This window comes from Centropristis striata, chromosome 1, assembly GCF_030273125.1.
Source record: "Centropristis striata isolate RG_2023a ecotype Rhode Island chromosome 1, C.striata_1.0, whole genome shotgun sequence".
NCBI lineage: Eukaryota > Metazoa > Chordata > Actinopteri > Perciformes > Serranidae > Centropristis > Centropristis striata.
The window spans coordinates 25,890,042-25,908,078 of record NC_081517.1 but is presented as its reverse complement, the minus strand read 5'-3'; the positions used below and the strand labels follow the sequence as shown (position 1 = coordinate 25,908,078).

The 18,037-nt window shown below is 39.8% G+C and overlaps 3 protein-coding genes across 3 annotated transcripts; 2 read left to right on the top strand and 1 right to left on the bottom strand.

The window, feature by feature from the left end:
* Positions 1-3,915: 3,915 nt before the first annotated feature.
* On the top strand, positions 3,916-7,673 carry hmox2a (heme oxygenase 2a). The gene is made up of 7 exons (XM_059336160.1): positions 3,916-3,977; positions 4,875-4,981; positions 5,107-5,224; positions 5,541-5,708; positions 6,026-6,349; positions 6,493-6,625; positions 7,311-7,673. Exons 2-7 carry the CDS (start codon positions 4,890-4,892, stop codon positions 7,436-7,438), a joined length of 963 nt encoding a protein of 320 aa, XP_059192143.1. The 5' UTR covers positions 3,916-3,977; positions 4,875-4,889; the 3' UTR covers positions 7,439-7,673.
* Positions 7,674-8,675: 1,002 nt separating this feature from the next.
* Positions 8,676-10,640, bottom strand: tmem186 (transmembrane protein 186). Its single transcript, XM_059336171.1, has 2 exons — positions 10,493-10,640; positions 8,676-9,668 (listed from the first exon to the last, which is right to left on the bottom strand). The coding sequence occupies exons 1-2, from the start codon at positions 10,493-10,495 to the stop codon at positions 8,991-8,993; spliced, it is 681 nt and encodes a 226-aa protein (XP_059192154.1). The 5' UTR covers positions 10,496-10,640; the 3' UTR covers positions 8,676-8,990.
* On the top strand, positions 10,595-18,037 carry gde1 (glycerophosphodiester phosphodiesterase 1). Its single transcript, XM_059336150.1, has 6 exons — positions 10,595-11,391; positions 12,773-12,948; positions 14,012-14,117; positions 14,628-14,720; positions 16,056-16,267; positions 16,395-18,037. Exons 1-6 carry the CDS (start codon positions 11,122-11,124, stop codon positions 16,540-16,542), a joined length of 1,005 nt encoding a protein of 334 aa, XP_059192133.1. The 5' UTR covers positions 10,595-11,121; the 3' UTR covers positions 16,543-18,037.

Sequence of the window (18,037 nt, the reverse complement as noted above, 5' to 3'; positions counted from 1 at the left end):
CACACATGGAGGCCCGGGCCGCTTCCTGCGGGCGAACGCAGGGAGGTGTGTTTCTAATTATAAACCTGATGCAGGGTTAAGTACACTCTCTGCAGGCCACCACCGCCACCAGGATTTATGGTACCAAGGTCCAGGCTTCCACCCTTGAAACCACCGGAGACGCAGAGCTGTTCTCTTTCTGGGGCTATAAATCAGAAAAGTATGGCCGGTAGCTGCCAGTCTATCACAAAACGATAGCTCTGTATCCTGCAGGAGGCGAGAAAACAAAGCTACTCCTTGCCCTCTGTTAGATAAATGTGGCACTTTAATGCCTTTATTCCTGTGGGCTTCTGAGATATTAAACTTTATCTTAAGTCATCCTTTTCACATAATGTTACTTTTGGCTACTCCTGTCCATGTGGTGCCAAAAGCAGTAGAATGAGAGAGCAAAATTAATAAATATTTCAGCAGGTGCAGATCCAGTTAATGGGAAAAATTAGAAATATGCTTTAAAAAATTGTTTTGTGCACATTGCACTAGCCCTATTAGAGTGTGATAATACACAATTTTTCCAAGCAAAGCTTTCCATGCCATATTTGTTACTTTTGCAGTGAATGTCATTTTCAGCATCCCTCCATCTAATCATTTAAAAACTCTGCTTATAGGTAGAGTACTACATTTGGGAAATGCACACAATAGTTGGACGAGAATGTCAATATTACTATCATGTCTGTGCCAGAGCCAGAGACCAGGTTTTGCTTAGCTTATCATTAGAGTGTAATGTTACATCCATATGTATCAATATATATATATATATATATATATATATATATAATAAATTAAATGACAATGTAATATTATAGATGCAAAGTAAAAATAGTGATACATATAACGCAATCACTAACTAGCTAGCTTGGTTAGCAAGGTTAGCAAGAACAGCCTACCCTTATAGTCTACTCCTCAAAGTTTGATTGTCACTAGCACTAGTAGCTCATATTGCACTATACCTTGATTGTTTGCTTTTACTCTTCCTGTAAGTCGCTTTGGATAAAAGCATCCGCTAAATGACTAAATGTAAATGTAAATGTTATAGTGTCTTTTAGTACAACCAAACAAGACATTTTTAAGCTACAATGTTACAAATAACTTTCATGAACTGACACCGCACTGTAAAAGTTAGAAGACAAAAACACAGAGCTCTATGAGCAACTTCACAAGGTAACCAGCCTAAAGCACACCCTGCTTTATTTTCTATTTTACTCTAAACATAATTTGTAAAATGAACATCATGCTGTGTTAAAAAACAACAAATTGAAACTAGGGATTTATATCATATCACACCAAGAAAATGTTTACTGAGTTAATAAATCAAGTGAGAAGTAGGGTCATTTTCTCATAGATTTCTCATAGTTTAAGGCACTTCTACACTGACTTCATTGATCAGACCCAGAGGTTGCCACTTGGTCTTGCATAGCCTGATGTGTCTTTATACCTTATTTACTCATTTGTTACTTGTTCCTCAGAGCCAGACCATTGTATTAGCAAATGAAAGGACAAAAATTGCACAAAAAAATTGCCCTTAAAAAAAAAACAGCAGGCAATATACTCAGCCAGCCGCCAAATGCCCATATATTCATTGATGTAGTGATGTATTTAAAATAAGTCTTTGATGACGGTCTGCATTTGTTATTGTCAAAATAATAACCCCTATTGTTATTGGTAATTCATATTAGTCAATAAGGAAATGAGGCATACAGTGTATTTTGACAATGACAGGTCAAGAATGACAAAGAACTGAATGAAAGCACAGTGAAGGTCAAACACCAGAAAAATGTCACAAACAAAAACAAGATCCCAAATATGGAAGGCCCACACGCCTTCTGCTATCCCCAAGCAGTCTTTAAAAAAAAAAAACCCTGCAACAACACATTGATATAAATTTCAAACCAAGCCAGGCCAACTCTGGATTATTTTAGCCAGAGCCTTTTGATTATTAAAAACAAGAGGAAATCCTTCACAGACAGGAAGGTTTCCCTTTTGTGTAATAAAGATGCTAAATATTGTGCCAAAAACAATTTGGAATGTGGTAAACAATGAAAGGGAACAAACTGCCCGCATGCTAGATGTGTGATAACCAGGATCTGGCATGGCCGGACAGTTGATCATAGCAGCGTCATGTAAACCCCAGGGAGCAATGGCCTCAGTTTAGCACTTATAGGGAGTCAAACAAACATGATGGTATCCAGGTTGCACTAAGATGAATTCGTCTTTGGGAAAACACAAGTGGTCAGAAATACTTGGGAGTATTACACATCAGGTCCAAAAAACGACATGCGCCTTCCTATATATTGTTAATGACTAATGAGTCACAGAAAAGCAAGCAAAATCTTCATAAACACAGGAAATTGTATTGAATATAAAAGCAAAATCACTCAGGCAGGAACAGAGTCGAGGTCAATGCAATATTGTTGATAATAGGAAGCTTGTCTCGGTTATTAACAATGACAAAAACAAACAGAGGTGGGTCTATAGTTGGACGTTTTGGAGCAGGACAGCAACAAGTAGAAGTGGGGCTTTCCTACGGTGTAGCAGGGCCCTTCAAGACATGAAAGAAGCCCTCTGGGCTGCCAGAATCCCTTTCAATACTCTGAGGTTTTGCAGGGGAAAAAACTCCAATCCAGGACCTTTGTTCCTTTGTTAATGTTCTCAAGTGTTCTTTTGGGAGCCCATAGGTGAACTGAGGGTGTTCTTTATCTAGGGTGTGACTGCAACCACACAATAACATCCAGTTCAGTCCCTATCTGCTGGACGTTTAAGGCTGATATACAGAACACAGTAATGTAAACAGCCATAGGAAAACTTGAAAATATGACATGTAAACCTTAAAGTTCCCATGCATTGTCAGTTGGTGCCAGAGAGGAATGTCTGTTTATGTCTTCGCATCCGTGCCATCATGCAGCAGAGGGACTGAAGAGCAGAGACTGCAGTGATATCACCTCAAGTAGCGAACGAGTATGGGGGTTAACAGTTAAAGAAGGGGGTAGCTGCTGCAGAGTTTGGTCAAGTTATATATTGTTACACCACACATTATTCATATATCACATATTATTCATATATCACATATTATTCATATATCAGGCAGAGGAGTCAATACAGCAGGTACTGGGTGGATAATAATCACCAGCTGCAGCTTTCAATATTGATGATCCAACTGGGTTACTGTCGCTGCACAGCTGCTAAATACATTTGAATGAGCATTACATGGAGTCTAGTGGCACCTAGTGGTCAAACCAGTACACTGCGGTACAGAGAGCAGGGACAAATTGAGCTTAAACGCAGGTTTGAACAATTAAGTCCGTTTCCCAAAACGTCAGGAGTTTTTTAATAGACACGGCTTTAGTCAGAGATGTTTTAGGTGAACCAAAAAGTGAAAGACAGACCGGGTTGGAATAAATATGGTAATATCAGTTAATTACCAGCAAAATGCCAGGATTTTTAACCAAGTAAGTATTGCTTTGCATTGTAAGGTAAATAAATAATTCACAGGAAAGTGTGTATTTTGCAGTTCATTAAGCATGCAGTACAACATGATCACTGACTTTAATAGTATAATCAATGAATAATAACAATCAAGTATTTCTGATTCTCATCCATTGGTAATATTTATTTAAGTCAACGTGTGTTTATTTTAAATCCTTAATTTCTGAAAACCCACGCCCTTTTAAATAATATCTAATATAGTTTGTTTGATACTCAAATGGTGTGAACTTCATTTCCCACAACACTATTTAAATTGTTTATCATCAACACATGCTCCACATAAGGCCGGCCTCTTTTATATGATAACGTGATTGGTGGGCAAGCTGTCGCCTTAACCAATCAGCGTGCCCTCTCTCTGCACGAAGAACTCTGATTGGCTTGTTGTCATAAGATACGCGCCCCCTGTACGTTATGTCCTACTGTCTTGCGAAGTGCTATAAAGTCAGCATTTTAACAAGGTAAACACGCTTTTCACCCTAATTTTCCGAATATAGGGTAATTAAACATAGTATGGCTTTGTGTTTGCACAGACAGAGAGTGATTTTTAAAATCTCTATGGTGTCAAAAAGCATGTATGTAACTGTAGCTACTTGCATAATACCGAAGACGTGCAGTGTCAGTTTTGTAACTGTCCACCTAAATGTCCTCTCTTTGCTTCGATTCGTTTTGACAAAAAAAAAAAAAAAACAGCAAAAACCATTATATATTAATGTTATTAAGATCTTAGAACAGTGTCACAGTAATGTGAAATGACCAAAATGTGTATTTGGTGTTTAATCGGCATTGTCTTTTACTGACTCCTGTTGTTTCACAATAAAGGTCCTGAAGGTAAAGGGGCTTATAAACCTTATAGGGAGTTTTATAAATCTGTATTTATATAGGGAATGGTTGATTTCTAAGAGGCAATTTATACAATATTGATAGGTGTTATGAAGCAGTTTTGATATATCTTCGGGAGTTATTGTTTACTTAAATAATAAAAGCCTGTGTCCTGTGATTGTTATTCTTGTGTTTTTATTGACACCCATGACTGTTGCATACCGGTAAATATGCAATAATCTCTGCAAAGTCATGGTGTTTCATAATAGTTTTCTCCTGTCAAATCATCATGCATGTATTACATTTGAAGATATTTGACATACAAGGAATTTTCCTAAATTTTTAGTGCATAACAATAAATATGGAAGAGAAAAAGAAAGATAGAATCAAGCCCAGAAGCATAGATAAAAACAAAAGATGACAACATCAAAATGAAGAAAATATTGTTTAAAAAAAAGTACAATATGTGTTTTTTTAAAATGAAGAGCTGAAAGTTTTTGTGTTGGATATCATTGTCTCTCCCCTGCTTTCTTAAGGTGAAAACCAGCAGAATGGAAACCAACAAGACATCAGAGCCCAAATCTAATGGTGTGACGAATGGTGGAGCAAGGATTGTTGTGGATGATGATGATGAAGTCCTTAGGTATTGTTCGGAAAGCTGCCATGTTCAGGGGGCTTGTTCTGGCACTGGAGCATTGTGGGAATTATTTGGAGCCAAAATGGCACAGATACTCATGTTTTTCCTCTCTCCCTCTCTGTTCCACCAAGCCCCACCGACCTGTCCGAGATGTTAGCCGAGGGGACCAAGGAGTCCCACGACAGAGCAGAGAACTGCCAGTTTGTTAAAGATTTCCTCAGAGGACGCATCAGTAGGGAGCTATTTAAGGTTGTCTTCCAAATTGTCATGTGATTTTGTTGCACATAAATAATAGCAATATTAACAAATGTCATATTAGCAGTAGGTTAATCAGATATTTATCACCGGTTTGCTCTTTCACCTTTTGCTTTCTGTCACAGTTCCCTATAAATATATATTTTTTGTCATGACGTTCAGTCAGAATGTATCTTGCCAAAGAAATTTGCAAAATGTCCCATAATTGATCACCTTTTTGATTCAAAAGCCAGAAATGTTTTATCAGACATTTAAGATACCATTATATCTTTATGTTTGTCTCACTTTTTCTGTCTCTCTTTTGTGCCAGAGGGGTACAGCAGCTCTGTATTTTGTCTACTCGGCTCTGGAGGAGGAGATTGAGAAGAATGAAGATCATCCTCACATTGCCCCAATTTATTTCCCCGAAGAGCTGCACCGGCGCGACGCCCTGGCCCGGGACCTTGAGTACTTCTACGGAGAGGATTGGGAGAGCCAGGTCAGCAGAAAGCACACAGAGGCTGCGTGTCAGTTACAAAGTTACAAGCAGGAGCCTCAGACATAGCTGGCCTTTTCAGGACCATTAATCACCTCAAGCTCAGACAGAAACTTCAGCCTCAGCCAGAGTTTTTCACCCAACTAGAATAATTATTTTGGAGTTTGTTTGTTTAAAAAAAAGTATTACTAACAGCTGCTTCCCTGTCCAAAAACGGAATTTGTTTGCAGTTCCATAACTGTTCTTTACTTTAATTATAAGTCAGAATAAAACCAAAATAAAGTTATCCTCTGACTTTCACGACATGTTCTCTCTCACAGATCAGCCTCACTGCAGGCACCAAGCCTTATGTGGACCGCATCCACGAGGTGGGACAGAAGGACCCGGTGCTGCTGGTGGCCCACTCCTACACCCGCTACATGGGTGACCTCTCAGGCGGACAGATCCTGAAAAAAGTGGCCCAGAGGGCACTGAAGCTCCCCTCAACAGGCGAGGGTCTCAACTTCTACCAATTTGAGGGTATCCATAGTCACAAGGGCTTCAAGCAGCTCTACAGAAGCAGGATGAACGAGCTGGAACTGGACGCTGAGACCAAAGAAAGGATTGTTGACGAGTCTAACCGCACCTTTGGCTTTAACATGATGGTGAGGGCAGCAGGGAGGAAAGGTTTGGAGACTCCTGACAGGAGATGCTCACAATCCATGTTTTGAGAAACAAAATACAAAAAGTTGACAGTTTGGAGGGAAAAGATAAAAGTGACAAAAATCTACTTTTATTCTGAACACAGGTATTTACAGAGCTTGAAGAGTTCGGGAAGACAATCAAAGAAGAAGTCCAAGATGCAGGATTTGGTCACGGTCATGCAGAGATCATGGAGGGAGGTGACATCAACAAGTGCCCCTACTATGCAACAAAAATGGGTAAGACATGATTATAAATTTCAGGTCTGACAAATTCCAAAAAAATATTTATACAGGAAAAACAAAGGGTGAAAAAAAACACATTTCTAAACAGTAAATCTGCAACTGTCAGTAAAAAATATAACTTTATAGGCTGTACCCGCTACATACCCGCTATATATATATATATTATATATATATATAATGAAATACGATTTTATAGTTTTCTGGGTGCTCTATTGATATACAGTATATGATTTAACAGGGCAATGTAAATGATAAACTTTAACTATTGCAAGTTCCACCAGTGAAACATACAGAAAACAATATAATATATGAGGGTGGTATATGGTTATAGCGTGTTGGTATTTTGTGTGTGACATGGGTGGATATTTTTGGACCGATGCCAATAACATGCCAGTGTATCAGTGGTTTATTTCTGAATTTATTTTTTTCTCAGAGAGAAGGAAGAATAACTTAAAATACTGAATGTAAGAGTGAAAACAGTTATTCAGACTCACCCTTTGCATTTTAGAGATGAAGCCCAGGTAATAGGCTGCTTGCATTATGCACCTGTAGTGGAGCATGTGCAGTAGTGAAGTGCACCATATTGTAGCAAAACCTAAAATCCATGAAATTCTGGTTCCATTCCATTTAGCTTTTTTTCTGCTCATTCCTAAATGCCTCCGTCTCCTCCTCTCTACAGCCATCAGTGGAAACCCCACCCACGCCTGTCAGTTAGCCATGATGCTTCTCAGACATCCGCCCTGTCAGGTGGCTCTGGCTGCCTGGGTTGCCCTCCTTGCTGGCTTCACTGCCTGGTACCTTGTGTGACCTCTGACACTCGTTCTGCCATCCACCTCTGAGAAACGAGCAGAGGACACTGCCTCAACAGAGACTTCATGACCCATGCTATGTGTGTTTCATTCACTGGTTATATGCATACAGGATTTTTTTTTTCAGGTAGAAATATTTAATATTTTAAAGTTGAATGTATTTCATGTGAATCATATGTTGATGTTGGTGTTTCTGATTATGAATAAACAGCAGCCAGTAAATAATGATAAAATCTCTTCATTTCTTTAAAAATGTTCTGTGGCTTCAGGAAACACTAAAATGTTCCCAAAAATGTGAGCATGCTGAAATGATAAACAGACTCCTCACCATTTTTTATTTTTTTTTTTATTTTTTTTTTTTACAGTAAAAGGTTTTTTGTCAAAGTTACAATATGGTTACAAGATAATTGCAAACAAATTGCTCCTGGTGCAAAAAAATAAAAAATGTAAAAACTACATCTGTTCATTATACATATGAAAATGGTTAGCAAAATGTGAAGTGTATAAAGTGTAGTTTGGGAGCTAAAATCACACTTCCTGTTCCCTGCTGCAACTACAGTTGTATTTATCACATCTGTTTCTCTCATAACTTCTCTCTCCCTTTCTCTCATACTACTACTTCATACATACTTCATTTTATTTTTTTAATACATTTTTATCCCACGATTTTGTAACCCATTTTTATTTTATCACCCAATTTGTCCTACGACATGATCCTGGGGGCGCTACCTCGTCCCTGTCGGCCTGGGGAGAGCCCTGAACTGCCACATGCTTCCTCCGATACATGCAGAGTTAGCAGGCCGCTTCTTGACACCTGACGGGGAGATTCCCCGGTGGGACGTAGCGCGTGGGAGGATCACGTTATTCCCACCGGCCCCCCACCCTCTCATGATATTTTTCATTGAGATCAAGGAAAGTTTGTTTGGAACAGATGAAGAATGTAATTTTTGCTATTCAACAGCAGCCTTATTCTGTATACAGGGTATTAGTGATGCAGTTACAGAAAAGGCATGTATAAAAGTATGCAAAATCATTTTAATTTTCTATGTGATTGTATTCTACATGTAATGCAGATCAGTCACTGTTCACATCTGAGTCACTAACTGTTTAAAAAATGTACTGCGCTTCATCACTTACCTTGAAATAGTTTTCAGTAAAGGAATTTCAGCAAACCCTTGTTGGTCATTGTTTAAAGATGCAACGTGACTATTTCCACTTGTAAAACATTAGGACAATTTCACTTGTACAAGAAGACTTTGCTTTTATTTTACCTTTTTTATCTGCTTTACACATCAACACATTGATTATCAGACAGAAGTAATTAGAGCAATCTTAACATATTACTGCTATCACTGGCCATTTGGCATGTTGTTACACTCTGATCCCTATTTTTCAAGCAAAATAATTAATTAGCTTGCTTTTAATGTTGGACAAATTCTAATCAAACATATCTCACAGATAGTCCACTGTATAATCATACTTTAACTTAGAACGTACACCTTCTCATTATAAAAAGTTATATGTGCAACATCATAATTTTAAACACACTATCATTTTAAAGATCCAAACACCTTCTCAAAACTCTGTCGGTCCACCACACGTCCAAAATGAGTGGAGAAATACAACGTCTGAGGACTGCTGTGTCTCTTTAGTTGCAGTATCCTCTCTTTTACGGAGTCCCCTGTGTCTCCAATGGTCATAACATCTGACACAGGCAGGTAGATATCCTGGCGCCTGCCCCAGAAGGTGAGGTGGGACACTTTGAGCGTGGTCTCAGACGGGTCCAGGTACATCATCCCCACTACCCTCCTGAAGAAGTGACTGGCAATGTACAGCATGGCACCAGCGAACAGTGCTACCCCCGTTGTGTAGCTGACAAGTAAGAAGGAGACGTCTCCCTGGAGGTAGAAGAAGTAGACTGGAGGCAAGATGACCATGGTGATTGCAGTTTGGAGCAGTTTGAGCCTGGACACGGCTCTGAGGAGCTTAATGTGTGGGAGGGTGTATATCATTGTGTACTTCTGTGTGGACAAGTCCGAGTACCTGACCAGGGCGGTGACTTTAGGTAAAAGGGTTCTGTGGAAGCTCTGCTGAATGGGTGTGTGATTGAGTGAACGAGGCTTCACACCATAAGGTATCTGACCTGTGAGTAGACATGCTCTTCTGGTACTCCTCTGCGTGTGGGAGGTTAACCTGTGCAGCAGCACTGACCTCAGCTGCAGAAAAATCTGTGGAAAAATAAATAAATCCGGCAATTAGCTAGAACCAAAATAACTTACAGATCCATCCATGACTCCTCAATCTGCAGAAAAGGGATCTACAAACTTCTGATAATCTATGAACTGTTGTCACTTTTCATTTCTGGTTTCAGCATCTCAAATATATACAAAAATTCTTGGTATTCTATGATAGTAAACAGAATATTTTTTGAAATATCGACTGTAGATCAGACAAAAAAACAAAGTGAAGACATGACCTCTTTATTCATTGCTGATATCCTTTGAAGACCAATGATTACGCAAGGAAATGATCAGCAGATTGATAGTGAAAATACTCCTTAGTTACAACCTAACACTTAGTTATGCAAAGTAATGCATTACAGCAACACAAATAACACCCACTAGCTAAAAGTTGAAAAGTCTCAACAAAATAAAAAACATGATACAGGCAAACCTTTAATTTTTAATAATTATTTTGTGTGATGATTTCATGTCATAGTTTTACATTTCACCTTCAGTCCCCAAGGAGAAATCCTCCTTGCAGCTAGATGAATCAAATATAAGCAATAAAGCATATGCACCTATTTTGTTTTAAATAACTTCATCATTCAAAGTAAGGCAGAAGTAGACATAACTATGTTAAACATGCAACAACTATTTTTTAAGTATAATTTGAACCACAAAGTACACAACTCCTGACTGAGCTGCCAAACATGCTGTTCAGGCAGAGTAACAGTTAGCTTCTATGGCTAATACTGCAACTGTCACATTGTTTGCTGACCCCTTGCAAAACAGTGAAGCAATATAAGCGTTTGAGAGAGAAGGCAGCTCACCATGTCCGACGACAGGCTAATTAAAGAGGGCAAACACGGAAACAAGAATCTTTCTTAGAAATAAGAGGAAACACATATTGTTAAATTGCTAACAGCTAATATGACGTACACTCTCACCCGGATGTACTCGTCAACGTCACGCGTTTTTTGTTTTTGTTTTTCGGCTTTGTTTTCTCGAGTGCCCCCTTCAGGGAAAGTTGTAAATTCTATTTGTAGCGCCAATGAATTGAGATTTTATTTTATTTTATTTTATTAAATCACTTGAACCCTAAACTTGTGAATTTTGCTTTAAAAGTATTTCGGCTTGCGGAAGCGACGCCGGCGGAGCTGTCATATCACATCCGCCGCGGAGTGTAACTGACGGTAACTGAAAACAGTTCAGTTAGGAAGGTTTCAGGTTTTCTCTCAGTTTCAATTTTTTTTTTTATCTCGGTGTGAGTAGCTAATGTTATCAGGATAGGTGGAGCATGACCTTATCTCAGACAGGGCGTTTGAAGAAAGTAAACAAAGCAGGACCGGTAGTTAGCGGTAGTTAACGTTCAGTTGACAGGCGGCTCATTAACGTTAGCCAGCACGTGCTACTTTTTGTTCTTTGACACTTCAAGTCAGAAAGACAAAGGAGGACAACAATGTTGCAGCTAGGAGACGAAGTCACACTGTACTCGGTCGTCTTCTTGGTGGTCCTGCTGGGGACACGGAGCCCGGTGTGGACAACCGCCCTCACCGCCTCGCTCTACCTCTTTCTGGCCATGTTCCGGTTCCCCCAGGTACCGACCAGCCGAGCCCGGCAGGTGCTGCACCCAGCCAAGGGCGCGGTGGGCTCCGGCAGGGTGTCGGTTGTCGCTCACCGGGGCGGTGGGCACGACGCACCGGAGAACACCATAGTCGCAATCCGGGAGGTGAGAGGAGGGTTTTTTTTGTTTGTTTTGTTTTTACATCGTCACCCTGTTAAAATAATCGCCTAACTCATTTTTTTCAAGTTTTGCAGGAAACACAAAAAACTTCACCAAAAGTGTAACATATGACATTTATTGATCATTTCACTCAAAAAGGATGGCTATTAGCATAGTAATAACACTGTGTGTAAATTATGTAACTAAAGAGAAATAAATGACTTCGGCAATTTTTGAACATGCCTTTGTGACCTAAGCAAGATATGGTAACACTTTATTTTGAAGGTGTCTACATAAGAGTCACACAAGCCTGTCAGAAACATGACATGACAAGTATCATGAGCATTAATGTTACTTCAAAGTGTCATTAATGTTCATGACACATCCCATGTCATGTTTATGCCACGCTCATGTCACTCTTGTGTAAACACCTTAGAGTAAAGTGTTACCATTATTAGTGTCAACAATAAAACACTGATAAACTAAACTGATAACTAAACAATCTCCCTCTAGCTCTTCCTTGCTGGGTTCTTATCTGATGCCTATGAATGTGGCAAATTGTCAAAGAAGTGATGATCGTAAAGGGGTAAAATCACATGATCTGATCAACTGAGGATGTAGGCGATTTTACCATATAATAGGTGGCCGGCGTCATGAGGAGATGATTTAGGCAAAAAAAATCAATTTTGACAAAAAATGACTTTATTATAGCGATTATTTTAACAGTGTGACAATGTGGTACCAGTGTTGCCACTCGGGGCTGTGGTGTCATATCTTCTTCTCAGGCTACCCTGAAAAATAATGCCATAGATCTGTAAGATGGCAGGGAGTCATAATAGTGGTTTAAATGGGGAATAAAACATCAGGGAATCAGGATATACACCTCCATCAGACATCATATCCCTTTTAAGCAGCACTACAGCTACTGCACCCTGCCATTCATTGAACTGCAGTATCCATAGCAGGCCAGTAGTGTGTAGTATGTGACTATTTGTTACGTAAGAAACTTATTACACCTCATAGCCTCTATGGTCTGACCAATACTGCATTTTAATGATTCAAATCATTTTAATTTAAAAACTGTCAATGTTCTCCAGTGGACAACTACATAATGGAGACACTGTATTAAAATACATCTTACATTTCTGAAGAATTTCTATATTGCAGTTTCCTGTTCCTTATAGGCCAACATACAAAATAATTATATATCTGAGAAAAATAATATCTGCTGATTTAAAGCCCAGTATATTTATATATAAAGTCGTTGAGGTTCAAGCATGGATTCAGACTGATTTTCAACTTTTCAAGTGAGGATTTTGATTTTGGATATAACCAGAAACAAACCCTCCTGAAATACTTGGCCTCTTATTTATCTGTCCTGTTGTAGGCCAGTAAGAATGGAGCAACAGGCGTGGAGCTTGACTTGGAGTTCTCAGCAGACGGCATCCCAATATTGATGCACGATGAGACTGTGGACAGGACCACCAACGGGTCAGGACCACTCAGCCAGATGAGCCTGTCCGAGCTTGGTAAACTGGATGCAGCTGCAAAACATCGTCTCAGGTACTAAACAAGGAGCTAGCTAGGGATGCATGTTATAATATCTTTTTCTGCATTTTTGCAGCTAATGCTTTAGATTTTGGATGATGCATGTTTTTGTAGGCTGCATGTACGGATGACATGTAAATCAAATAATATGTTGTATGTATATATGTATGTATTGTATGTATTTTAAACCCTAATTAGACCCTAAACTTGTCAAAGCTTTTGGAGGTGTAGCAGCAAGTAAGACATGTCATGTATGTTTTCTGGAGCTCTTAAGTGATGAATGATGTGGGCAACATTATATTTTAGTGCTTTGAGATTTGTTTGGTTGCAACTTGCTGGTTAGCCTGCCTGCAGCAGCAGGTCAGAGTACTGTATTTCCACTGACATGCTTGCTTCAAATGTACTTTCTGCAGCAGAATTGCGTGGTTCAGAATAGAGATAGACCGATATATCCGCCAGCCGATATATATCAGACGATATTTGCGTTTTTTACTTGTTTTGGCATCGGCCGATACGTGCGTGCGTTCACCAGTCAGTTAGCCCATTTCGCTGAACCAACAGCAGGCAAGGCTAGGTGCAATATCTGTTATTCGCTGGTGAGCTGCTGCTGATACCGGAAAAAAGAAAAACACATCAAATATGTGGACTCATCTAAGGCCCCGCCACCTCGAGGCCTATAACGACATACGCATTGTTTGCTATCCAACTGTTAATATGTTTTATGTTAATTTGTTTTGTTAACAAATGTTTCTTTTTTTGTTTAAATTGAGACTTGTGTAACATTTGTTATCATTGTGTCATTTCTATCATGTAAATGGAGGGAGAAAAGGCAATATCAGCTTTTAAGAATCGGCCCCAAAAAATCGGCAGCACATATCGGGGATCGGTTAAGACTGATGTCAAAATAATCGGCATCGGCATTAAAAAACCTGTATTGGTCGACCAATAATGTATATATCATAATCTGGGCATGGAAAAGTTAAGTGTATTGTTTGACACAAACATTACATTTGTTTGAAAAGTATGATATGCATATGAGCCTGCAGTTGCATAAAACCTCTGTGTCTTTCGTCACAAGGGACAAGTTTGCTGGAGAGAAGATCCCAACTCTGGAGGAAGCCGTGGAGGAATGCATCAAACTGCAGCTCACCATCTACTTTGACGTCAAAGGTCATCCAGATGAGGTGCAGCCAACAAAACAACCAAAACAAGAGTTAACGTGCAATCCGTCTGTCATGCTTGTTGATTTAATTGATTTGAACCTAGTCAGTATTACAAAATGAAGATAACATGATGTTCTGGTTATTATGGTCCAAAGCTAGCTTTTACTGAGCCCCAGGACACAAAAATCCTAATAAACTTAGCTGAAAGATGCAATTAAGTGATTAACTGGGTGCCCCTAAGTTTTAGTGTTTGTACCATTTCTTGCTGCACAATTAAATATTGCTTCAGTGTACTTTCCTCACTCAGCGCATTCTTAGATAAATTAGGAATGCAGAGCTGCAGTTGTCGTTGTTGTTTCAGGAAGTGAAATTCTTGACTTCGGGGGCCACAGCAGTGCACACATACACAGCTGCTAGTTACCCCCATGTGGTCGGACAGGAACACACACAATGATCTAAAGCTTTACACACACACACACTGTAAACAGTTGACAGACTTACAATAGCCATTTGCTTTTTCTCCCCACCCAGGCAGCCGCAGCCCTTAAAGAATTGTATAAGAAACATCCAGCCCTGTACAACAGCAGCATCGTCTGCTCCTTTGAGCCCAAAGTCATCTACAGGGTAAGAAGAACATGCACCCGAAGTGATGCTGTCACAAATAAATGTGCAAGTTTGTCTATTCCAGAGATATAACTTTACCTGACTTTGACTAAACGATGCCAGTTACATATTTTGTTCTGTGAAAATCCACAGTACTCCCAGTGCTCAGTGCTTGAACTCTGGCTCATCATCAACAATGACAGTTATACAAGCCTGGATAACCTGACCAGTGACCAGTACGGATTACTTAACAGACAACAAATGACATGCTTTTTTGAGTGAAAGTAACAACAGGTTCTTTTCAGCAAATGCAAAAACAAACAGCTATTTCATTTGTTGGCCTTTTTTAGCCAAACAGTTTGTGTGTGTATTGGCATTTGGGGAAAAAGAAACAAAGAGTATTTGGAACAGAACGGACTGGCCTTTTTCTTGCTTTTCTCTCCCCACTGTCTCATAGTTAACATACTGCTTCTGATTAAATAAACTAGAATATTTGCTCACATTCCTGTCATGTATTAGCCTGGCTAACACCAGACCAAATCTCATTTGAGATTTGGTCTGGACACCTGCCGTTCATTTCTCCGTAGAGGAGGTGTGGTTTACGATCCTCCAGAGCCGTTTATTGGGCGCTTAGAATGTCTATCAAAAGCGTCTGTAGGTAGCTCTTAGCCAATCGTATCAGTTATACTAGATGACGTAGTAGAGCAACAGAAATGGATATTTGTTGTGTGTGTGTCTGTGAGAGAGTGTTGCTTGCTGCTTAGCTTCTCCAGTTCTCGCTTTCTGCAAGATTATTTATTTTCACGCTTTATTCCCCCTCATGTCATTCAGCCACACACATCCACTGATTTTATGGGCAATAAACATGCTGCTGCGGGTCTCTCGGCGGCTCCGCTGTCCCCCGGCTCGTAGCCAGATCACCGGCGGTGACCGGCGGCTCGTATCGCCGCTAGCAGGCGCTACCGGTGATCTGGCTACGAGCCGGGGGACAGCGGAGCCGCTGAGAGACCTTTCGCTTTTCAACTTTCGCTCTAAACTATTTAAAACACCATCTACAGCTAAAGAGAGTTTCGCGTCTGCAGCAGCCATGTTGGATCCGGAAAACTACAAGCTTCCAAGTGCCGAGTAGTACGCATCATCGTCTTGCCGTCCCTCCCCGCTCTGTGATTGGATCCCTAAAACAGGGCTAAGAAACTGGCTTGGTTGCCAGACCGTCTGGAGGTTCAAAATTAAATTTGAGCGCGCAAGGCAGTCTGGGTATACCCAGGCTAGTCATGTATTGCATTGCTGTTGTATTTTTCATATTGCTGACATTCACCATTATTTAATCTCTGTCTGTGTTTCTCTCTGGCCCAGATGAGGCAGCGCGACCCAGAAGTAGTCACAGCATTAACTCACAGGCCGTGGAGCCTGAGTCGGTTCGGAGATGGTGCCCCACGTTTCTCAGCGCTATGGAAGCACCATTGGATGACACTGATGGACATGGTGTTGGACTGGGTGCACCACCACGTGCTGTGGAAGCTCTGTGGCATCTCCGCCTTCCTTATACAGAAGAACTTTGTCTCACCGTAAGTTTCAACAGCTGAGACCATACAGTCATACTCTTTCACAAACTGAAATTCCTTTTTTGTTCAGGAATGACTCATACTAGAATAAGAATAAATGAGTAACTGTGTGTCTGTGTGCTGTCTGCAGGGAGTATGCCCAGTACTGGGCCCAGAGGGGGGTGGAGGTAGTGGCCTGGACGGTCAACACGAAAGTGGAGAAAAATTACTACGAGGAGTTTCTGCAAGTCAACTACATCACAGACAGCCTTGTGGAAGACTGCGACCCCCATTACTGAGAAGCATATGAACCAAGCAGAGGACATGTTCACATAAATACTCATTTAAAAAGATGAAAATCCATATTAAAGGACCATTTCACTGTGTACCTGTCACCCATAATGTGGCATCAGGAAAGAGGACATAATGCCACTCTTTTTCCCATGTACACTGACCGTCATTGCGGTGAGTGTGTTTATTTGAGGCCATTAAACTGACCAGCCTGGGTGCCATACTCAATAACAATAGGTGTTAAATACATTTATAGATGTTTTGGCAGTAAGTGTCTGCAAGAGAGCTTAATCAAATGTACTGTATTCACCAACTCAGGACTGCAATGATTTTTTCCTCTGGTTACAATGTCTTTCTTTAAAGAACTATGGTATAGTATGATAAACTGTCTGTGATTTTTACTCTGTGAATACCATCAGTCTGAAGTAAACTACCTAGAAATTATTTTATCACTCATGATAAATGAAGACCTATTATAGCTAAACAGTTTATATATTTGACAAATGAACATATTGAACTGAAATAAGTAGATTGTAAGATTTTAAAAATGCAACAATTCTCTAGGTGGTGCTAATTTATTGTCATTCTGGTTCCTTAAATGTCATGAGAGAAAACTGTAAAGTCCAAGGCATTCCTGCTTTGTACATACACCATACATGATCATTAATATACATTTTAGAATTAACTATATTTTTCAGCAATTACTTTTTCTGAAAAACACCATTTGGTTTCATGGTAGCCGACTCAGACTTCTGGACCAAAGTGCATCTGCAGAGTGGAAACCAGTGACTTCAGTACAATTTTAGCTTTCTTCTGTCAAATCTGTCTCATGTAACCACAAGCTTATCCTCATGTTAAGCTACAAGATGAAATATATGGGAATGAGTATTAGGATGTGAATGTGTGGGGATTGCATGAGGCTTTAAACTTGCAGTAGATCTGCAGAAATTCGTACTGAGAGATGACAGCTGACAGCGAATATAACAAACTGACTTCAGATGCATCGGCAGCAACGCCTCACATGCAGTGTAAAGGTCTAGTACACAAGACATGACGGACAGTAAACATATTATACAGAAAAGAACAGACGTGTAATAGCAGGAGAAGTGCAGGTGTGATGAATAATGATGTCGATGTTGCATTTAGGTGAGCCAGCAGCGAACTGGAAAACCTAAATGGAATGCAGCCATTATTACTGTTAATTACATTAGCATAAATGAAAAGTAAAATGTAAAAGACTTATTTCACTGTTAGTCTTAAAAGTGGAAGAAATAAATCATGTTGATTTAATTTCATATGATCGAGTACTGTATGTTTTTGTACTGATGCAAAGTGAGCAGTTGGGAGGAAATATTTATATAATGCAGGACATCTAATTTTGAAGTGAAATTGTTGTTTGTTGTTTTTTTTCTTGCACCTCAGGACACTTGAGACCTGGGTACATAAAATGGGTCCCTAAAGATCCGTTGTTTTAGCTGACATTCTGCAGCCAAAACTAATAAT